This window comes from Athene cunicularia (assembly GCF_003259725.1).
Source record: "Athene cunicularia isolate RWA chromosome Z unlocalized genomic scaffold, athCun1 chrZ_part3, whole genome shotgun sequence".
Classification (NCBI taxonomy): domain Eukaryota; kingdom Metazoa; phylum Chordata; class Aves; order Strigiformes; family Strigidae; genus Athene; species Athene cunicularia.
Window position 1 is genome coordinate 11,514,920 of NW_020799144.1, and position 15,344 is coordinate 11,530,263.

General features: G+C 36.7%; 1 protein-coding gene across 2 annotated transcripts in view; it reads right to left on the reverse strand.

The window, feature by feature from the left end:
- Window positions 1-15,344, reverse strand: part of EDIL3 (EGF like repeats and discoidin domains 3) — a 202,650-nt gene that overhangs the window by 182,714 nt on the left and 4,592 nt on the right. For both annotated transcript variants that reach the window (XM_026866612.1, XM_026866611.1), the window contains exon 2: window positions 3,632-3,760. In XM_026866612.1, coding sequence (XP_026722413.1) covers window positions 3,632-3,760 — 129 coding nt within the window. The remainder of the gene's footprint in view (window positions 1-3,631; window positions 3,761-15,344) is intronic.

Here is a 15,344-nt window from a genome sequence, read left to right on the forward strand (position 1 = left end):
GTTTAGAATCTGTTAGAATACACAGAGCACTGAAATTGCCTGGGTGACAAACAGGGTGATTATTATACATCTGTCGCCTAATTGCAATTCTTTAATCATTACTATGTATAGTGTTTAGTGTAAGGAAACAGGAAATAGGGCAGGATTACTATTAGAGAAAGAAAAAAATGAGAATAAGATTACTGATTTTAAATGTATAAATTACTATTACAAACATTGTACAAAATTTTTGGTTAGATACACTCAAATTTACAGGATCAGAAAACAGTGGAAATGTATGACAGCAGTCAGGATTTTCCATGAGTAAATTTAGAAAAAAACAGCAGTAATGAATCTTCCTAGACTGAAATAAGATGCTGTGAACATATTTTACATCTTATTCATATTAAAATAGTAATGGGAGTTACATTCTTAAGTCCTTCAACTATTCATGCAGCTCCCAAACCCTCTTGAATTTGTTGTCAACTTAGGTAAGACTTCTGCTTAAATATTTAATCTTCCTACATTTATTTACATTTATACATCTATCTTTTTTCCTTTACATGAATTTGTAACTTCCTATCTGTAAGGCATTTTTTTTAAAATTTACCCACTTTAATGCATGATTAAGTAAAATCCCTATTACCTTTAACAGTGAAATCCTCCTGTCTGAGGTACGTTCCTTGAAAATTTGTTGATTTTCCAGCTAGTTTCCAGAGATCGACAGTATCATGTCACCAGGTCTGAATGAAGTCTAATAGTGGAGCATCTAATGAGAGGGCCACACAGAACACTCAGATGTTTTTTAAATTTACTGTACAGCCCTTTCAAGGGGAGACAGACTGACTTAGGCTCTTCACTGTGTTGGTTTTTTTCCCCCACCCTTCTCTTTTCTTCTTACTCTGTGCCTGCTGACATCTTAAATGCCTAATTTTCAACCAACTTAGTGTTTTCAGCTACACAGGAAATTGTTAAGAAGCCTTTTTGAGATACTAAGGATTAAGAGAAATAGCTTTTGGGCAATAACTCATTAAAAAGCCAAAGAGAAGTAACCTTTTTTTAGCATTCCTTCTTCAATCTTACATCTGCTAATAAACACTCTTGAGAGAAGTGATCACATGGGGTCTTGCACTCCTAGGCTCCTCACAGACCCACCTTTCAAGTGATTATTTTAGTTGAAACACTCCAGTGCTTGAATTAATGGAGTCTAATTACGCTATTCATCACTATTTTCACAGGAAAAATCAAATATTATCTTGAAATGCCATTTTTTTTTTCAGTGGTTTGTATCACTCTAAGTAGGGGAATATAATGCTGAATAAGCCTCAGATGGTCTTTACTAAAAAGTAAAAGAATATTTTGAAAACTACTTTTAAAGTTTTCAAAAAGTAACAGCTTGTCTCTGAATCCATACATGTAGCATAATCATACAGGACAAACACAAACTAAATTAACATTGTATTTAGCTACTGTAGCAGTATTAATAAGTCCTCTACTCAACCAGTGTTGTCCAGCAGATACTCCTCTGGACTGCAAACTAAAAATGTGCCAGTCTGCCAGCATAGGCGCTGTGATTACCACATATTCTCCAGCTCTCTACTTGCTTATGTTTTACTCTGTTTACTAAACTCAGGTTTTGTTGAAGTGTTTGAAGAATTTAGTTAAGTATATGTGTCTTTTTTAAAGCCCTGATCATATTTAACTGTAAATTACAGTGGCAATTATCACAATAAGCTCTTATCTCGGATTCATTCATGATCTGCATCCTCCCAGTTATGTGCAACGTAATTTCCTGCCAGCCAAACATATGACAAATCCAAAAGTTTCCTGCAGTAAATCCATGTCAAGGCCATTTTAGGGTAGCATAATATACAGCTGTAGATTAAATTCAGACCCTTCAAGCGTGCATAAAAAAGGTAGGGAAAGGGATGGAAAACAGGATTCTGAGGCAGTGTCCTCCAGCTTCTTCTGTGGCTGCACCAAGGGAACAATCAGTTCCCTGTACAACTCAGATGTTAGGTAATAACCAGCTACTATGACATTTTACAGTCAGAAAAAAAATGCAGTTGGTGTCTGACCAAAGTTTGTCACTCCCTCACTTGTCTGCAAAAAAGCTTATTTTCAGGGAAATCAAATTCAATCCTAATTCCCCTAAAATCACATTGTGGAGACTTAGAATTCACTCCCAGAGCAATGGTAGCATCATTTTCAGAAGAGAAAAACAGGAACCAAAACCAAAACCAAACAACCCTGGGTTCTTGGACTAAATTCTGCTTGCCTTATCTCATGATGGAGAGGAATATACTTAATCCCCAGAACAGTGGATTCAGGTTGTGCTGGAGTAGCCTTTTTTTATTTATTAAAAAAATGTAAACCACGCAGATCTAGGATGGTTGCGGTGTTGGGGAGGTGCTGAGTGTAGCTGTGACAGTTTCAAGGAGACATCTGTAGAAGGCTGTTGGTGTTGCCTTTGTGCCCAAGGCTGGTGTCCTACAGCACAGCTGGCAGAAGGAGAACAGGTGAGCAGCACTCAGCTGTCGCAGACTGAACCATGTTAGAGTAACCCAGGCTGACGAGTTGCACACACGGACGCACAATATGAACCACCTGAAGGGCCGTACTGCTTTCAAACCCTTTGGCTGTCATCATAAGAAATGCAGGCGAGACATGTAAAACCTTCAAATCAAATGTACTGCCACAGAACCTCCACGTTCACGTATTTTCCTAATACTGACGATGTGAGAGACACTGCCATGTCTTCTGTAAGCCAGTGCTTTTCTGTTTCTTTTACCTTCCTATCCTAACTCCCACAACTCCATGGAACAGATAGGTAGAAAATGTACCTATTTAAACAATTTATTGTTTTGCTCTACCCTATGTACTTTTATACCTTTTTTTGGACAATATAAGAACTTGGTGAATTTGCAGCTTTTCTGCTCCATCAGAATTGATGGGATGGCCTGTGACACCACTAGCTGTCTGCCATCTTTTCCATTGCCCTTTTATTTTCTCCTTGATTTTTCTTCAGACGGAGGCCTGACCTGGTGGATATTTTTGAGCTACCACTCATATTTATGTTTACTCCAAGTCAAACTCATGTCACAAAATTTCAGCACATTTGATTTGCACTCTATGCACTCATATAATGATTAATTACAACCTTCAGCTGGGTAATTGTTCTGAAAATCAAGCAAGTGATTACTATGTATTACTCGGGTTTCTCCTATGATTTTTCTGTAAATTCACTTGTTTAAGTAATTACTCTTTACTCTGGACCTAGGCATAAAACTATCAGAAACTAAGCTTTGGTCATTGATCAGCAAAATGATATATAGAAATACCTAATTGCATTGATCTTTGAGAAATGTTGGTCACTTAAAATCACAACTATCATCCTTTCTCTTTGTGAAGAAGAGCACTGAATTTTTCTGAGTGATTACATTCTGGAGATACACTTGTCAGAGACTGTTTTAACTGTCTGTTAATTGCAGTGTAGATTTCTATGAGGCACAGATAAGGTTAAGAAATCAGTCATGAACAGTGCAATGACTACAGCACTACACAAAATGCCCTGGACATCATCGCTGGTATGCCAGCCACAGACTAACGGGATACTCAGACAACTATTCCAGCATTTAAAGTTTGCACTTACCAACCTCCACAACACTTGAGCAATTGGGGTCTGTGAAGCCTTCAGGACATTCACATGAGTAGAAGTCATCACTCAGCCCCGAGAGACAGATGCCACCATTTCTGCATGGGTTGGAGTCACACACGTCCCCTGAGGGTTAAAGGGGAAAAAAAAAAAAAAAAAAAAGATTCCTGTATAAAACTCTCTCAAAAGTTATGCAGAAGTTCCAAGTATAGCAGTGATCTTCTTCACTTGCAAAAGACAATAAAATTTAACGGAAAAAATTATTTTTGCTTTCTCTCATTTGAAGTAATTCAGGATATACACTTGTAAATGAATTTACCCAGGATTTTACCTGTCCTGGTTCCCTTCAACATAAAGCTGAATGGTGGTTTCCATTCAGGCTATTGGCTTATCACCTGCTTTGTAGAAAAGAACTGTGGCTGTGGTTACATCATCATGTGCACCAGAGTTATGCACTCTTAAATCACTCAGCAGCACAGATTTGGACCAGAACAGGCATTGGCACACAGCTGTATTTCTGCTAAACACGAAAGCATGGCATTCGGACCAGCAGAGTGCTTCTACGTTGGCTTTATGTCAGTCACATGAAGATCAAACATACAATCTGACAGTACAGACTAAAGGCATCAAAGCCTTTTCAGCAACTTAATTCTAACGCTAAGTTTTAGCCCTGTCAATGATTTTTGATATGGAGCCCTATGACCAGAGCTGTTCTATGTTCCTTCTGTGTTCCCAGAGAGGCTTTCACTAGGACTTGTGACCCAACTCCACGGCAGGAGTGGTGGCTAAAGGACTTGAGGAGTCACAGTCCCTCATTGCTCCTCGACAGGCCCCTCCAAGTTCCCAAGGAACTTTGTGAAATTCTCTCATAATTCATTTTGATTGCAGAATCAGAACAAATCAGTTCGCTTCAAAACGATGCTGTGCTATGAACCAGCTTCAAAGCTCCCTGGGACACGGGGCAAGCACTGGCACACCTGCCTAAATAATGCTAAGCAAGCAGATTTTGCTTATCCTTCAATTCATTTTCAGTGAAGACACTCCATTCCATCAATCAGTGTCGAGGTGATCAACATCTGTAATATGTAATATCTGAACGATACTCCACAGGGCTGCTTCATATGGTCAGAACTTGAACGTGTCTCCAGTATTACCAGAGTTTACAACACATTATTGTGATTTCCTATCTAGTATTATTTGAAACGGCCATCAGGAAATGTAAAAGTGACAACATAGTGTCTCTTCATTTCTTGCAACTCCTCAGTTTTAACACCCTGAAGAATTCCACCCTGTCACACTTCTACAAATATATGAAAATATAAGACTGCATACTGTCCCCAACGGGGTATACTGGAAGCAGTCCTAAAGATTGGTCGGCTTCAACTTAATATTTTTTTCTCATATAATTAAATGTATATTTAGATGTATTCTATCTCAAGCTTCATAAGACAGATGTGTACTCTCTACTTTCTAGTACTCTTTTTAGAAATACTAACAATTTGTGCAGTAGTTTTGTTTTTTTGTTTTTTTTTTTTCAAATGCAACTTAAAGCAACATCTAAAGATAGATGTTTATTAACAACCAAGTACATTATTTTGAATGCTTTTTAAAAATAAAAAGTTGCCAGCCTTTTACCCTTTACTTGTACAGATCTATAGAAATAGCTTGTTTATGTCAGTAGTACTGACATTGTAATACATTTTGGACTACAGTGGTGGTAAGGGAACTGAAAATTTTTTATCACCTTTCTGGCAGACAGACGACAGATTAGTGACTGGAGTGAGAATTCAAGCCTAACAATCACTTAAGAAATTTACCCGATGTACAAAACTGCCTTAATGAATTCTGTGCATCAGCTGCAAAAAACTAGTTGTGGGTTAGTTTGTTGGTTTAATTTTAATTTTATTTTATTCTGTCAGCTTTAAGCTGCTTCATGACAGAGAACTGTCATGTGTCTACATACTTCATATTGTTTTGTCTTGAATATTGTCCAGGTGACAGAGAACATCTAACTGAAAAGACTCAATGACGTAAGACATTATCTATCTAATGACTAGACAGTATCTGTCTTTCTAACTGTATCTAAATAGGTCAAGACTTCTAATTTCCAGTGCTTGCTCCATTACTGAGGTAGCAAAGTCTGCTGGTTTTTATTTCACAGGGCTTCAGCATTTGGTTGTGAAAGAACTGCTATTAACTGAATGCTCTGACAAATGTATTCCCATAGCTTTAATTAAATTAATAAATTAAATAGCACCTGGAGCAGGAACATTTATTATGCAAATCTGTATAAATATTCTGATTAAAATGAGAGGGCACATTTTTACTATGTCTTTCCTCATTTGGTATTCTGGTTTCAATTACGCAATACAAGGAAGAAAAAGAAAGTAAAAAGACAAAATACTGTTTCCTTTTGGAAGTTTATATTGACTGACCAGCAGAACACATCCCCAGTTTTCCATTTTATTTCCAGAAACTGAAATCTCCTCCTATGACCAAAGTGAGCATACCTACCTGTGTAGTTTTCATTTGTATGAAAATCTGTGTTGGCTTTTTCAGTCTGAAGTGACCAACCCAGCCTACAATTTGGGACTCATAAAGCAGATGGTGTCCTCTAACAACAGAAATTTATTTCCATGTTGAGGAAATAGCTGCACTAAGTCTCTTTTGACCCACTACCTTAACCCAAATTCTACTGTCGGTCACTGGCATAAAATTTTAATTGTCATTATATCACATCAAAGAAATAAATTGAGTACAGCACATCTCTAAAGAAAATGCAGGGGGGGAAACAACAAACAAACAAACAAACAAAAACAACAAAAAAGACAAAAAGCTCCAACGAAAAATTAGTGACTCTGTCTCATTCATGGAATGTCAAAGAGTGCTAAAACAGGAAAATCTATACTTTGAACAACAATGGTTAAAATAAAACCATAGTATGATGTCAAATACGATGCAAAAAAAAAAAAGAGTAACTGCACAGACACAAGCATGCAACAGTTCTACTTAAGACTAGATACCAGGCTGTGCAAATCAGCACACTTAATTAGTAAAATTCACTTAAAATATGAGCACCTTTATTTGTGATTTAAGTGTCTGTGAAATTGCGCAGAACAAAATAAATAGCACCTTTGAATCAACAATATTCCCCTCGATTTACATTTTGTGCCTCTTGACAGGCCATTCATGTTGAAAAATTGAAATCTAATTTGTTATACATTCTACTGAGTTTGATGAACAGAATTTAATTTTAAAGGCTCTGTTCTCATTAAGAAAAGCTCATATGGATGCACTTTGTCTTAACACAACTGGTTAAGGCGTTTGTTACCATTAAAGTACTATGTTGCCTACGGCACAACTTTTAACACAACAGTAGTGTTAGAATTAAACCTTAAGAGTCATGGTGAGTGGAAGAGTAAGATAAACCCAAAGGAATAATTATATCCTCTACAGTAACTCTTACAGAACTGTGCTCTGTGCTGCTGACTTTCCATGCTGATAGGTAATACGTGTTTGTGTGAGAGCCTGTACTATTTGACACATTTCTGTAAATTAAACAAACACTCTAAGAGGAAGTCCATTATTTAAAAAAAAAAAAAACCAAAAAAACAACACCAAAAGACAATTAATATTGTACTTTTATAAAATATTCTGAAAGTGGTCCGTTAAGAATGCAAGTGTCAAATAAAAACAGTAATTCATGCTTTTCTTTACTATGTCTGACTAACCCTGCACTTTTCATTATGTGGTTACTCAAGCATTAAAGGATGTCTCAAGACTGTATATAAAATATGTACTACAACTATTTCTGCCTTTAACTTCATCTTTGGGAAAATATCAGACAGTAAAATACCATCAAGTGATTGAGATTTGTTGTAAGGATCTGTGAGACAGAATCAGTAAAGGATACGCTGACATTCTCCCCCCACCCCCAAACTGCCAGAACTCATGACCACTCTGCATTTACCTCTTTTAGGGGACCCTTGCTTTGAAGTAATATTATACATGTAGCTTATTTTATATATATGAAATATATACATATGCACATACATATTTCCTCCTTCTTGCACAATATCATGCATGGAAGAGTTAAGGTAGAAATGTAATTCACATCGTTTCAGATCATACTGTACTGAGGAGCAAACAAACCATTTACATGATTAGAGAATACTAAATTTGGGGAATATTTAATTCTTATTTTTCCTCACATCTTTAATTTCTTCAGAACATTCTTAAATGAAAGAAATCCTTGAGTGAAATGTCCATCCCCTCTTTGGAAAATACGGTTGTTTAAGAATAAAAAAAATGCAAGACAAAAAGAGTAAAATTTAACATACTAAAAATTAGAATATCGATTAAGAACCTTCCCTAATTTGTCAAACTCAGAAAAAGATATATAGCAAAACTCAAAAGGTGAGCTATTTGCTCTCTAGCAAGAATTGGGCTTTTTTTAAAGCCCCTGACAGCTTTTGTCCATGGTGTATAACTCAATCACTGAACCTTGATCTCTTTTATTAGAAGCACTTGGAGAGGAACTGTTCTTTAAGTCCACCATGCTCCATGACATACCTTCACAAAACCACTCTTAAACCACATCCTTTTCAACAAAGTACTGAATGTACAACTATTACTTCTTTCCACAAGGAGGTAATGGTGGGGAGGAGGGTAGAAATTGTAAATCCGCTCTTTGTCAAACTTTAGACTTTTATATAGCATACTTTTTGATCCTATAAAACCCCACAAAATGTTACGCGATTCTTGACTGAGTGCAATACTTTGCCTGACAGCAAAGGACAACCTGAAAAAAGGAACTCAACTGCTGTGTATAAATAATGCAGCACACCATGATGGTAACAGTTAGCCTATCAATCCTTGTCAGGAACAGAAATTCACAGAGTTTATGAAAACAATTTTTGTGATATGAAGGCTAAAGGAGATGCACTGTGCAAACAGAAAAGCACCATCCACAACCGCCTTCAGGCACTGCGTCGTAAAGCACTCTCTGTTGTATAAGCACACACACCAGACAGCTACCATTACTATTGCAAATCAGTCTGCATTTCACTAACATCTGTCAATGAAAATAAAATTAAAAAAAAAAAAATATTTACTCCATCTTAAAATTACTTACTCTTTAACACTATAGATCCTGGGATAGGAATACCTGCAAAAGGTAAGGTACAGTATCCTGAATTAGGCATGGGAGAAGCATTTCAGTCCCTATGCACAAAATCATTAGCCTGAAATGAATACAACTTCCCTCAGCTATAACACCTAGAATTTCTGGCAGAAGGGTTACTGTAAGAAACATCTGCTTGAGACAATATAATGATGACAGAGAAATGGGTCTTCAGAAAACCATGTGGATTCACAAGTTTTCAAAACTGGAAGGAAAGAAGTGATAGAAGATGATTTGGGCGTTTGGGCACATTTACTATAGTTTAAGAATAGAGCATATTCTGTGAAATAGAAGTGAACATGTGAAAATTCAAACCTATTTATTCTTTTATATATAGTGCATTAAATATGAATATGAACACATTTATTATGTATTACATACTGATGTAGTGAAATTTACAGAAGCTGATACTGAGGTAAACTTGCTGATACTGTGGGAGTCCAAGGAGATTCTGACACCTATTGAACCAAAAGTCATGATGAAATCTATGGGTAAACAGTTGCAAACGTAATGACATATGAGTTCAGGGTGCTACCCACAAGTTGTTAGGGAGGTACAATACTCCTTACTGGAGTGCTATACAACGGGTGTTCCGTAGCTCAATCATTTGGTTTCACCATTGATGGGAAGAGATGGACCATCATTCCTACCTAAAACATCAGCTGTATTTGTAGTGAATTCCCTATATTGCTATGTGAAATAAGGCTTATTGTAAAAGCTCTTTCTAAAGAAATAAAATGAATAGGTATTCCTTTTCATGAGAATAAAACTTGATAGAAAGAGGAAATCTCCAGGTGGCACCAAAGAATAAACAGCCCAGAAATTAGCCAGTCAGTAGAAATTTGGTCTAGAGATAGTAAAAAAGAGTCTCAGTTCTGAAGCCCAGATGAGCAACTAAACTTCAGAAGAAGACTGAGAAAGTACTTGCTACCAGTAGTAGTTTCACATTAAAGTCAGTTTTCAGAAAAAGAGCTTTAATAGTTTTCTGATTTACAGAGTCATCTGTACAGTGTCCAAGTTCAAATCTATTTCTCCACAGCTGAACCACTACTGAGAAGCAGAACCATAAATCATATTGAAGACACACCTGTGCAGAGATGCAAAATGTGAACATGGAAACAGATGAGCTCTGCAGTTCTTCTAAGAAATTTGTAACTGTTGGTTTGTTTTTTTTTTTTTTTGTTTTTTTTTTTTTTTTTTTTTCAGATTTAATGGTAAGGCAGCCAATTTATTTTTCCTAAGGTAAAAAGACAGTTGAATAATTAACTTGTATGCCTTATTATTTGAAAGGGAAGTTAGTTTCTAGATAGCAGCAGTTCTTCTACCACTTTCTGCTTGTTCTCTAGGCTGATTTGCTTACTAAACAGGTAGAAGATTCAGCTTACTTTCCAACTAGAATATTCATGGCAGACTGTTTAAATAGTGTTAGAAAATAAGTAAACTGATATCAACGCTGAATGTCCACATACAAATTGGATGGGGAAACTTACAGGAGAACATAAATCTCAGAATAATTAACTCACGATTTTATCACAGGTCTCATGAAAATTGAGGTAGTTGCTGCTTCTCCTGAAAGCCTCTGAGATCAAGAGACTGTATGCACTTAAGCAAGCTTGTAGTTGTGGAGAACTGCAACACACTTGTACAAACTAGGCACAAACATTTATTCGAATTTAACTTTTTTCCAGTCGTGTAATCTGAGGGGATGCACCAGCTGATTTCTGAAAAGCTGAGATGGTATTACAAAAAGAAAATCAGATTATTCTAAGCAGAGAATTCTCGTTTGAATACCGCTCTGGGACTGGACTGAAATATTAATCCTGGGTGAAGATGAAGTGCTGACTGAAGCTTTGGCTGTAGTCTAATAGTACAATACTGTAAAAGTGTGTCCCTACTTTCAGGGTTAGAATAGAGCCCTAAAGTAATGTCTGCAGAGATTAATTTCTATCATAATAAATCCCCTTCTGCCTTAAAAAAGTATAATCTCTTCCCTTTCTAGAGGTCTACAGTATGAGATACTCTATTCATTTGAATGTGAAAGAGCAATAGGTCTCTGTACTTCAGCCTGCTGAATTTTGCAGATTTTTTAAGCATCTGATGTCTGACAATATGAAATACAAGTAGAAACAGAAAACAGCTTAAAAAGTAAACTCTTTTTTTTTCATAGGTTGGGGAGAGTTCATTTCTATGCCAACTGGCTCTTCAGGGAAAAATATGAACTATTCCTGTCATTTCAAATCTTTATTAGTAAAAAGTAGATCAAAAGTGATTAAAGGAGGAATATCATTACATAATGCACTGCTGAATATTTTTACAACTTCTGGAAGATTTTCATGCACACACCACCGTGAGGATTTGGGGAAAGCTGTCATCAGCTGAGATGCTGTTTCGCCAGAGGAAAAGAGATATATTCCCCCAAACTGATCAGCTGTACCAGTGGCTCACCATCCCTAGCACCAACCTCAGCCAACAGCAGTGATGCTTCCTGCACAAGCAGCTCATAAATGCCTGTAATGAAGATGCCCTAATCCCTATCAACATGACCTTCCACAACATTTTTTCTCTCTGCAGGCTCAACAAAGCTGGCAAAAATTACCTAGGCACTCCTTGTATGTACTCATTTGATTTCAGCTGTCATTCAATGTCAACCACGTTTACACAGGTATTCCTAACTCTCTAACACTTACATGGATCAACCTGCATTTCTGTTTCTGTTCAGATCTATGGGGTGAGAGAGCTTTATGGAAAGGGAAAGAATAAGAGATTAAATTCGGACTTTCTGTACAAGGCCTTTAGGCTAAAGTGTCCCTCCATTAAGTTGTTTTGTTCAATTAAAACTTTCAGAGAGATACCAAGTCATGATGGGACTATATTATCATTTCCAGTCACATGACCTTTGTTTTTAAAGCTGATCAGAAGATTATTAGTAGTACACTCAATTGATAATTCTCAGTTAATAGAATCTTCACATTTCTTGCTAGAAATTACCATGTTTTGCAAATCTCCAGATACAGTTTCACTGGTCAAAAATCAGCTGGGCTCCTGCAGGCTCCTCCACTAACTGCTAGCAGGCTCCATTTCTATATCCACGACCACCAAGTGATCAATATGGGGATCTACATTTCCTATTTGACAACCTACACATGATCTTTAAATTATTTGCTCTTCCTAAATCTTTCTTCAAGATATTTATGTTCCCCAAGGCTCTGGAAATGCTTCAACCCCCTGATCAGCAGACAACTCAGACACACAGCAGCTTCCCTCTTGTCCATCCCCTTATTACCACGGAGAGAAAATCCATGCACAGTCAAATCAGCAGTACAGTCCAAAGAGTGCCCTTTAAAATAAACAGTCATAAGTGTGTTTATGACCTTCTCAAGACAGGCAACATCTTCCTTCCTCCTCTTTTCATGGACTGAGAGCATTCAGCTACACATATTCTTACTGGTCTTGACAGTTATCTTTCCAGTTTCTACTTCATCAGTGAAGAAAGATGGTTTAAAAAAACCCAACAAATATTTATTGTGGAATTACCACTTTTAAATAAATATCCCCTATTTTCATGTACACTTTACATCTCAGTTCTACATTTCCATTTCTCTTTTTTATGCTCCGCAGCTTTTGAGGTTAGCAATTTGGAAGCACCAGAGTGTCTAGGTGTATAAATACACACACATATATTTAGCTTCATACTTTATATATATGGAAATGAATGTATTTTGTTTTCCCTTTGTTTGTCCTATATTGGATATATTCAGGCACTGGTTGCTAGGCAATTATTAATCTCAGCACTGGTGAATTCATCTTTTCCTATCCTATGTAAATCCAAATTTGAAAGCTGAGCAATTAAAAATTCATCATTAACAGTTTTCAAAACTCCAATTACATTTCATGTCCTATCTTCACCAGAATGAAATACCTTAAAATGATACGAATTCTAAACATGTTCTCATTACAGTCTGAAAAGTATTCATCAATCTTTGGTTACTTCTATTTTTTATATATTCACTCTTAAAAACCTTACTCGGTCACATTTTTCACAAGACATGTCAACACTATTGAAGAAATAGGCATCATTTAATATCTGAAGTTACGCATTCAAAATACGGAACATGCAAAATTTATAATTCACTTTTAAAATTTTTGAAAAATCCTTTAAGTACCAAGTGCATCCCATAAAAACGCTTAAATATACATATACAAGCATATATACATTTATAAAAAAATATACACACATTCACCTCCATCGTTTCAGAACACACACTGAAAATGAAGGAATATTTTCTGCTTTCAAGCTATATTCCAGATTGCAAAACATATATGAAAATGCGCCATGTGAAGCAGTCAGCATTGGCTATGCCTAAATTAGAAAATAGCCTGGCACAACGTGAGCAGATCAGTATTTCTAAAGCATGCAGCACTCAGGCTTCTATATCTGCACTATATGAAGTCTGTGGATATTGTTTCAGATTTAATCATTTCCCTCCCCTTCCAATCCGAAGGTGAGCACACGACCAGCCGTTGGTTCAGACCCTTAAGTAACCATTATGGTCTCCAACTTGAGTACAGCTTCTAGTCTGACATCCTCAGGAACGAACCCAGCTCGTGCCCATCAAAATCCCTCTGCAGGCAGAAGCAATGTGAGCGTAGGATGCGGAGGCAATCAAGGAATTCACTTCCAAAGCCCACCGGCACACTAGATGACCACTTTAACAGACATGCCAGCACTGAACAATCTTTCCTATGTGAACTTTTTCTACAATGAGCTCTTCTCTTCTATTATACCAAACCCTGCAGCTGAAGAGAATAAAGCAGAATACTCCATCAGTTTCTGTTGTTATAATTAGCTGATCTTACCAGGTTCATTTAATGCATTTTTTGGCCACACTGATATTTAAATCTATCGACGTAAAAGTTCTGTCACCATCAAAAAAGACATGTCACCTAAGGAGATACAACAGTATTGCTGGTTTTCATCATTTTATTTCTGACTTTACAGGAAGGTGATGTTACTGATCGCACTCAGAATAATAATTAGGTAATGAAGATATGTGTCTCTCCTGTGAAAAATATGAAATAATAAGGGCATTACAGCTGTCAGCTACAATAAAGTGATTCTGTTTATTTTGGATGATGCAGCTGGCAGCAACATGCAAGCTCTGTGGATGAATGATGCAAATCCTTTTGGTAATTTTTGCTAAGAGTCTCTGGAAAGATGAACAGATGCAATTTTTACCTTATTTGTTTGAACTTGTTCAGAAATAGAATAAAACCTGAAACTTTCGTACATATAAAGACTCCTGTAATAGGTTGTATAACATACTGTTACCTGTAGAAGAGGTTTCTTTTAGCCCTAGATTCTCCTGAAATACAATATGAAATTAGGTGAAACAACGTTATCTACCAGGCACATTTTAACTAACAGCATCAGGAGATAACTGAGTGTGAACCTCTGAGAGCACTTATTCCATGCAACAGCATGTGACACAAAGACACCTAAAACAAGGATTTAGCCAACACGGTGAATTGGGTTACATAAAATCGTTTGATGGTCACAGTTGTGCCATGCACATCTGCATTGTTCTCACTCATAGCCCTGACATTAAGCAACCACTTAGCCTCACTGCTCTGCAGCTTTCTCCAGTTTTTCTTTCACAGTTGCCATCCAAGCACTCAAAGCTGTGCTGCAAGGACTGTCGCAGACTCTAAAAGCCACTTTACTATGTGACAGTTTACAGGAATGTTAAGTAAGAAAATAGTTTGCATATGCCAAAACCTTGTCTCAGGATGGCCACACTGCACTAACAAACTGTATTCTTGGCAGTGGTTTTCGATTTATTTTTATTCGCTGGTATAAATTGTAAACTAAACCTAAACAAAGATAGCTAGCAGCTTTAATGTGCTTGCTGCTTGTTGCTTGGTATGGAAAAAGATTTGAAAATTAAGAACTGAGAGTAGTAATTGAAAAAGCATGAGAAAAAAAAAAAGTCTGGCAGAAAATAATATAAATGAGAGAAATTCACAAATGGTGTGGTGGAGAATGTGATGATTCTAGTACACCATGAGTGACCTTAACTGTTATTTTAATAATGGTACATACAGATCCTTGACTATTAAGCTAAAGAACTATACTGTTTCAGCTTTTGAACACAGACAAATGTTCCTATAACAACCATTTTCTTGTCTGGCATTGCAAGACAACCAAAATACCTGATCTGGAGAACTGAAGTGCACTATAATTGTTTCTAGTCTCAAGGCCAAGTCATTGACCTGCCCTTCAACATCCCAGACACATGAAATTCAACAGCATGTCTAGAGCGGACCTGAAAATAAAGCTGGTCTCCCACTCTGGCTTAATTAGTAGGAAAAGGGAGGGTTTGCCTAACTGGCCTGCTTTTTTTGTTGTTGTTTTTGGTTGGGGTTTCTTTAGGTTTTTTTTTGTTGTTGTTGTTGTTTTTTTGTTGTTGTTGTTTTTGTTTTTTTTTTTTTTTGGGGGGGGGGTTTTTTTACAGCTTTGCTTTATTAACT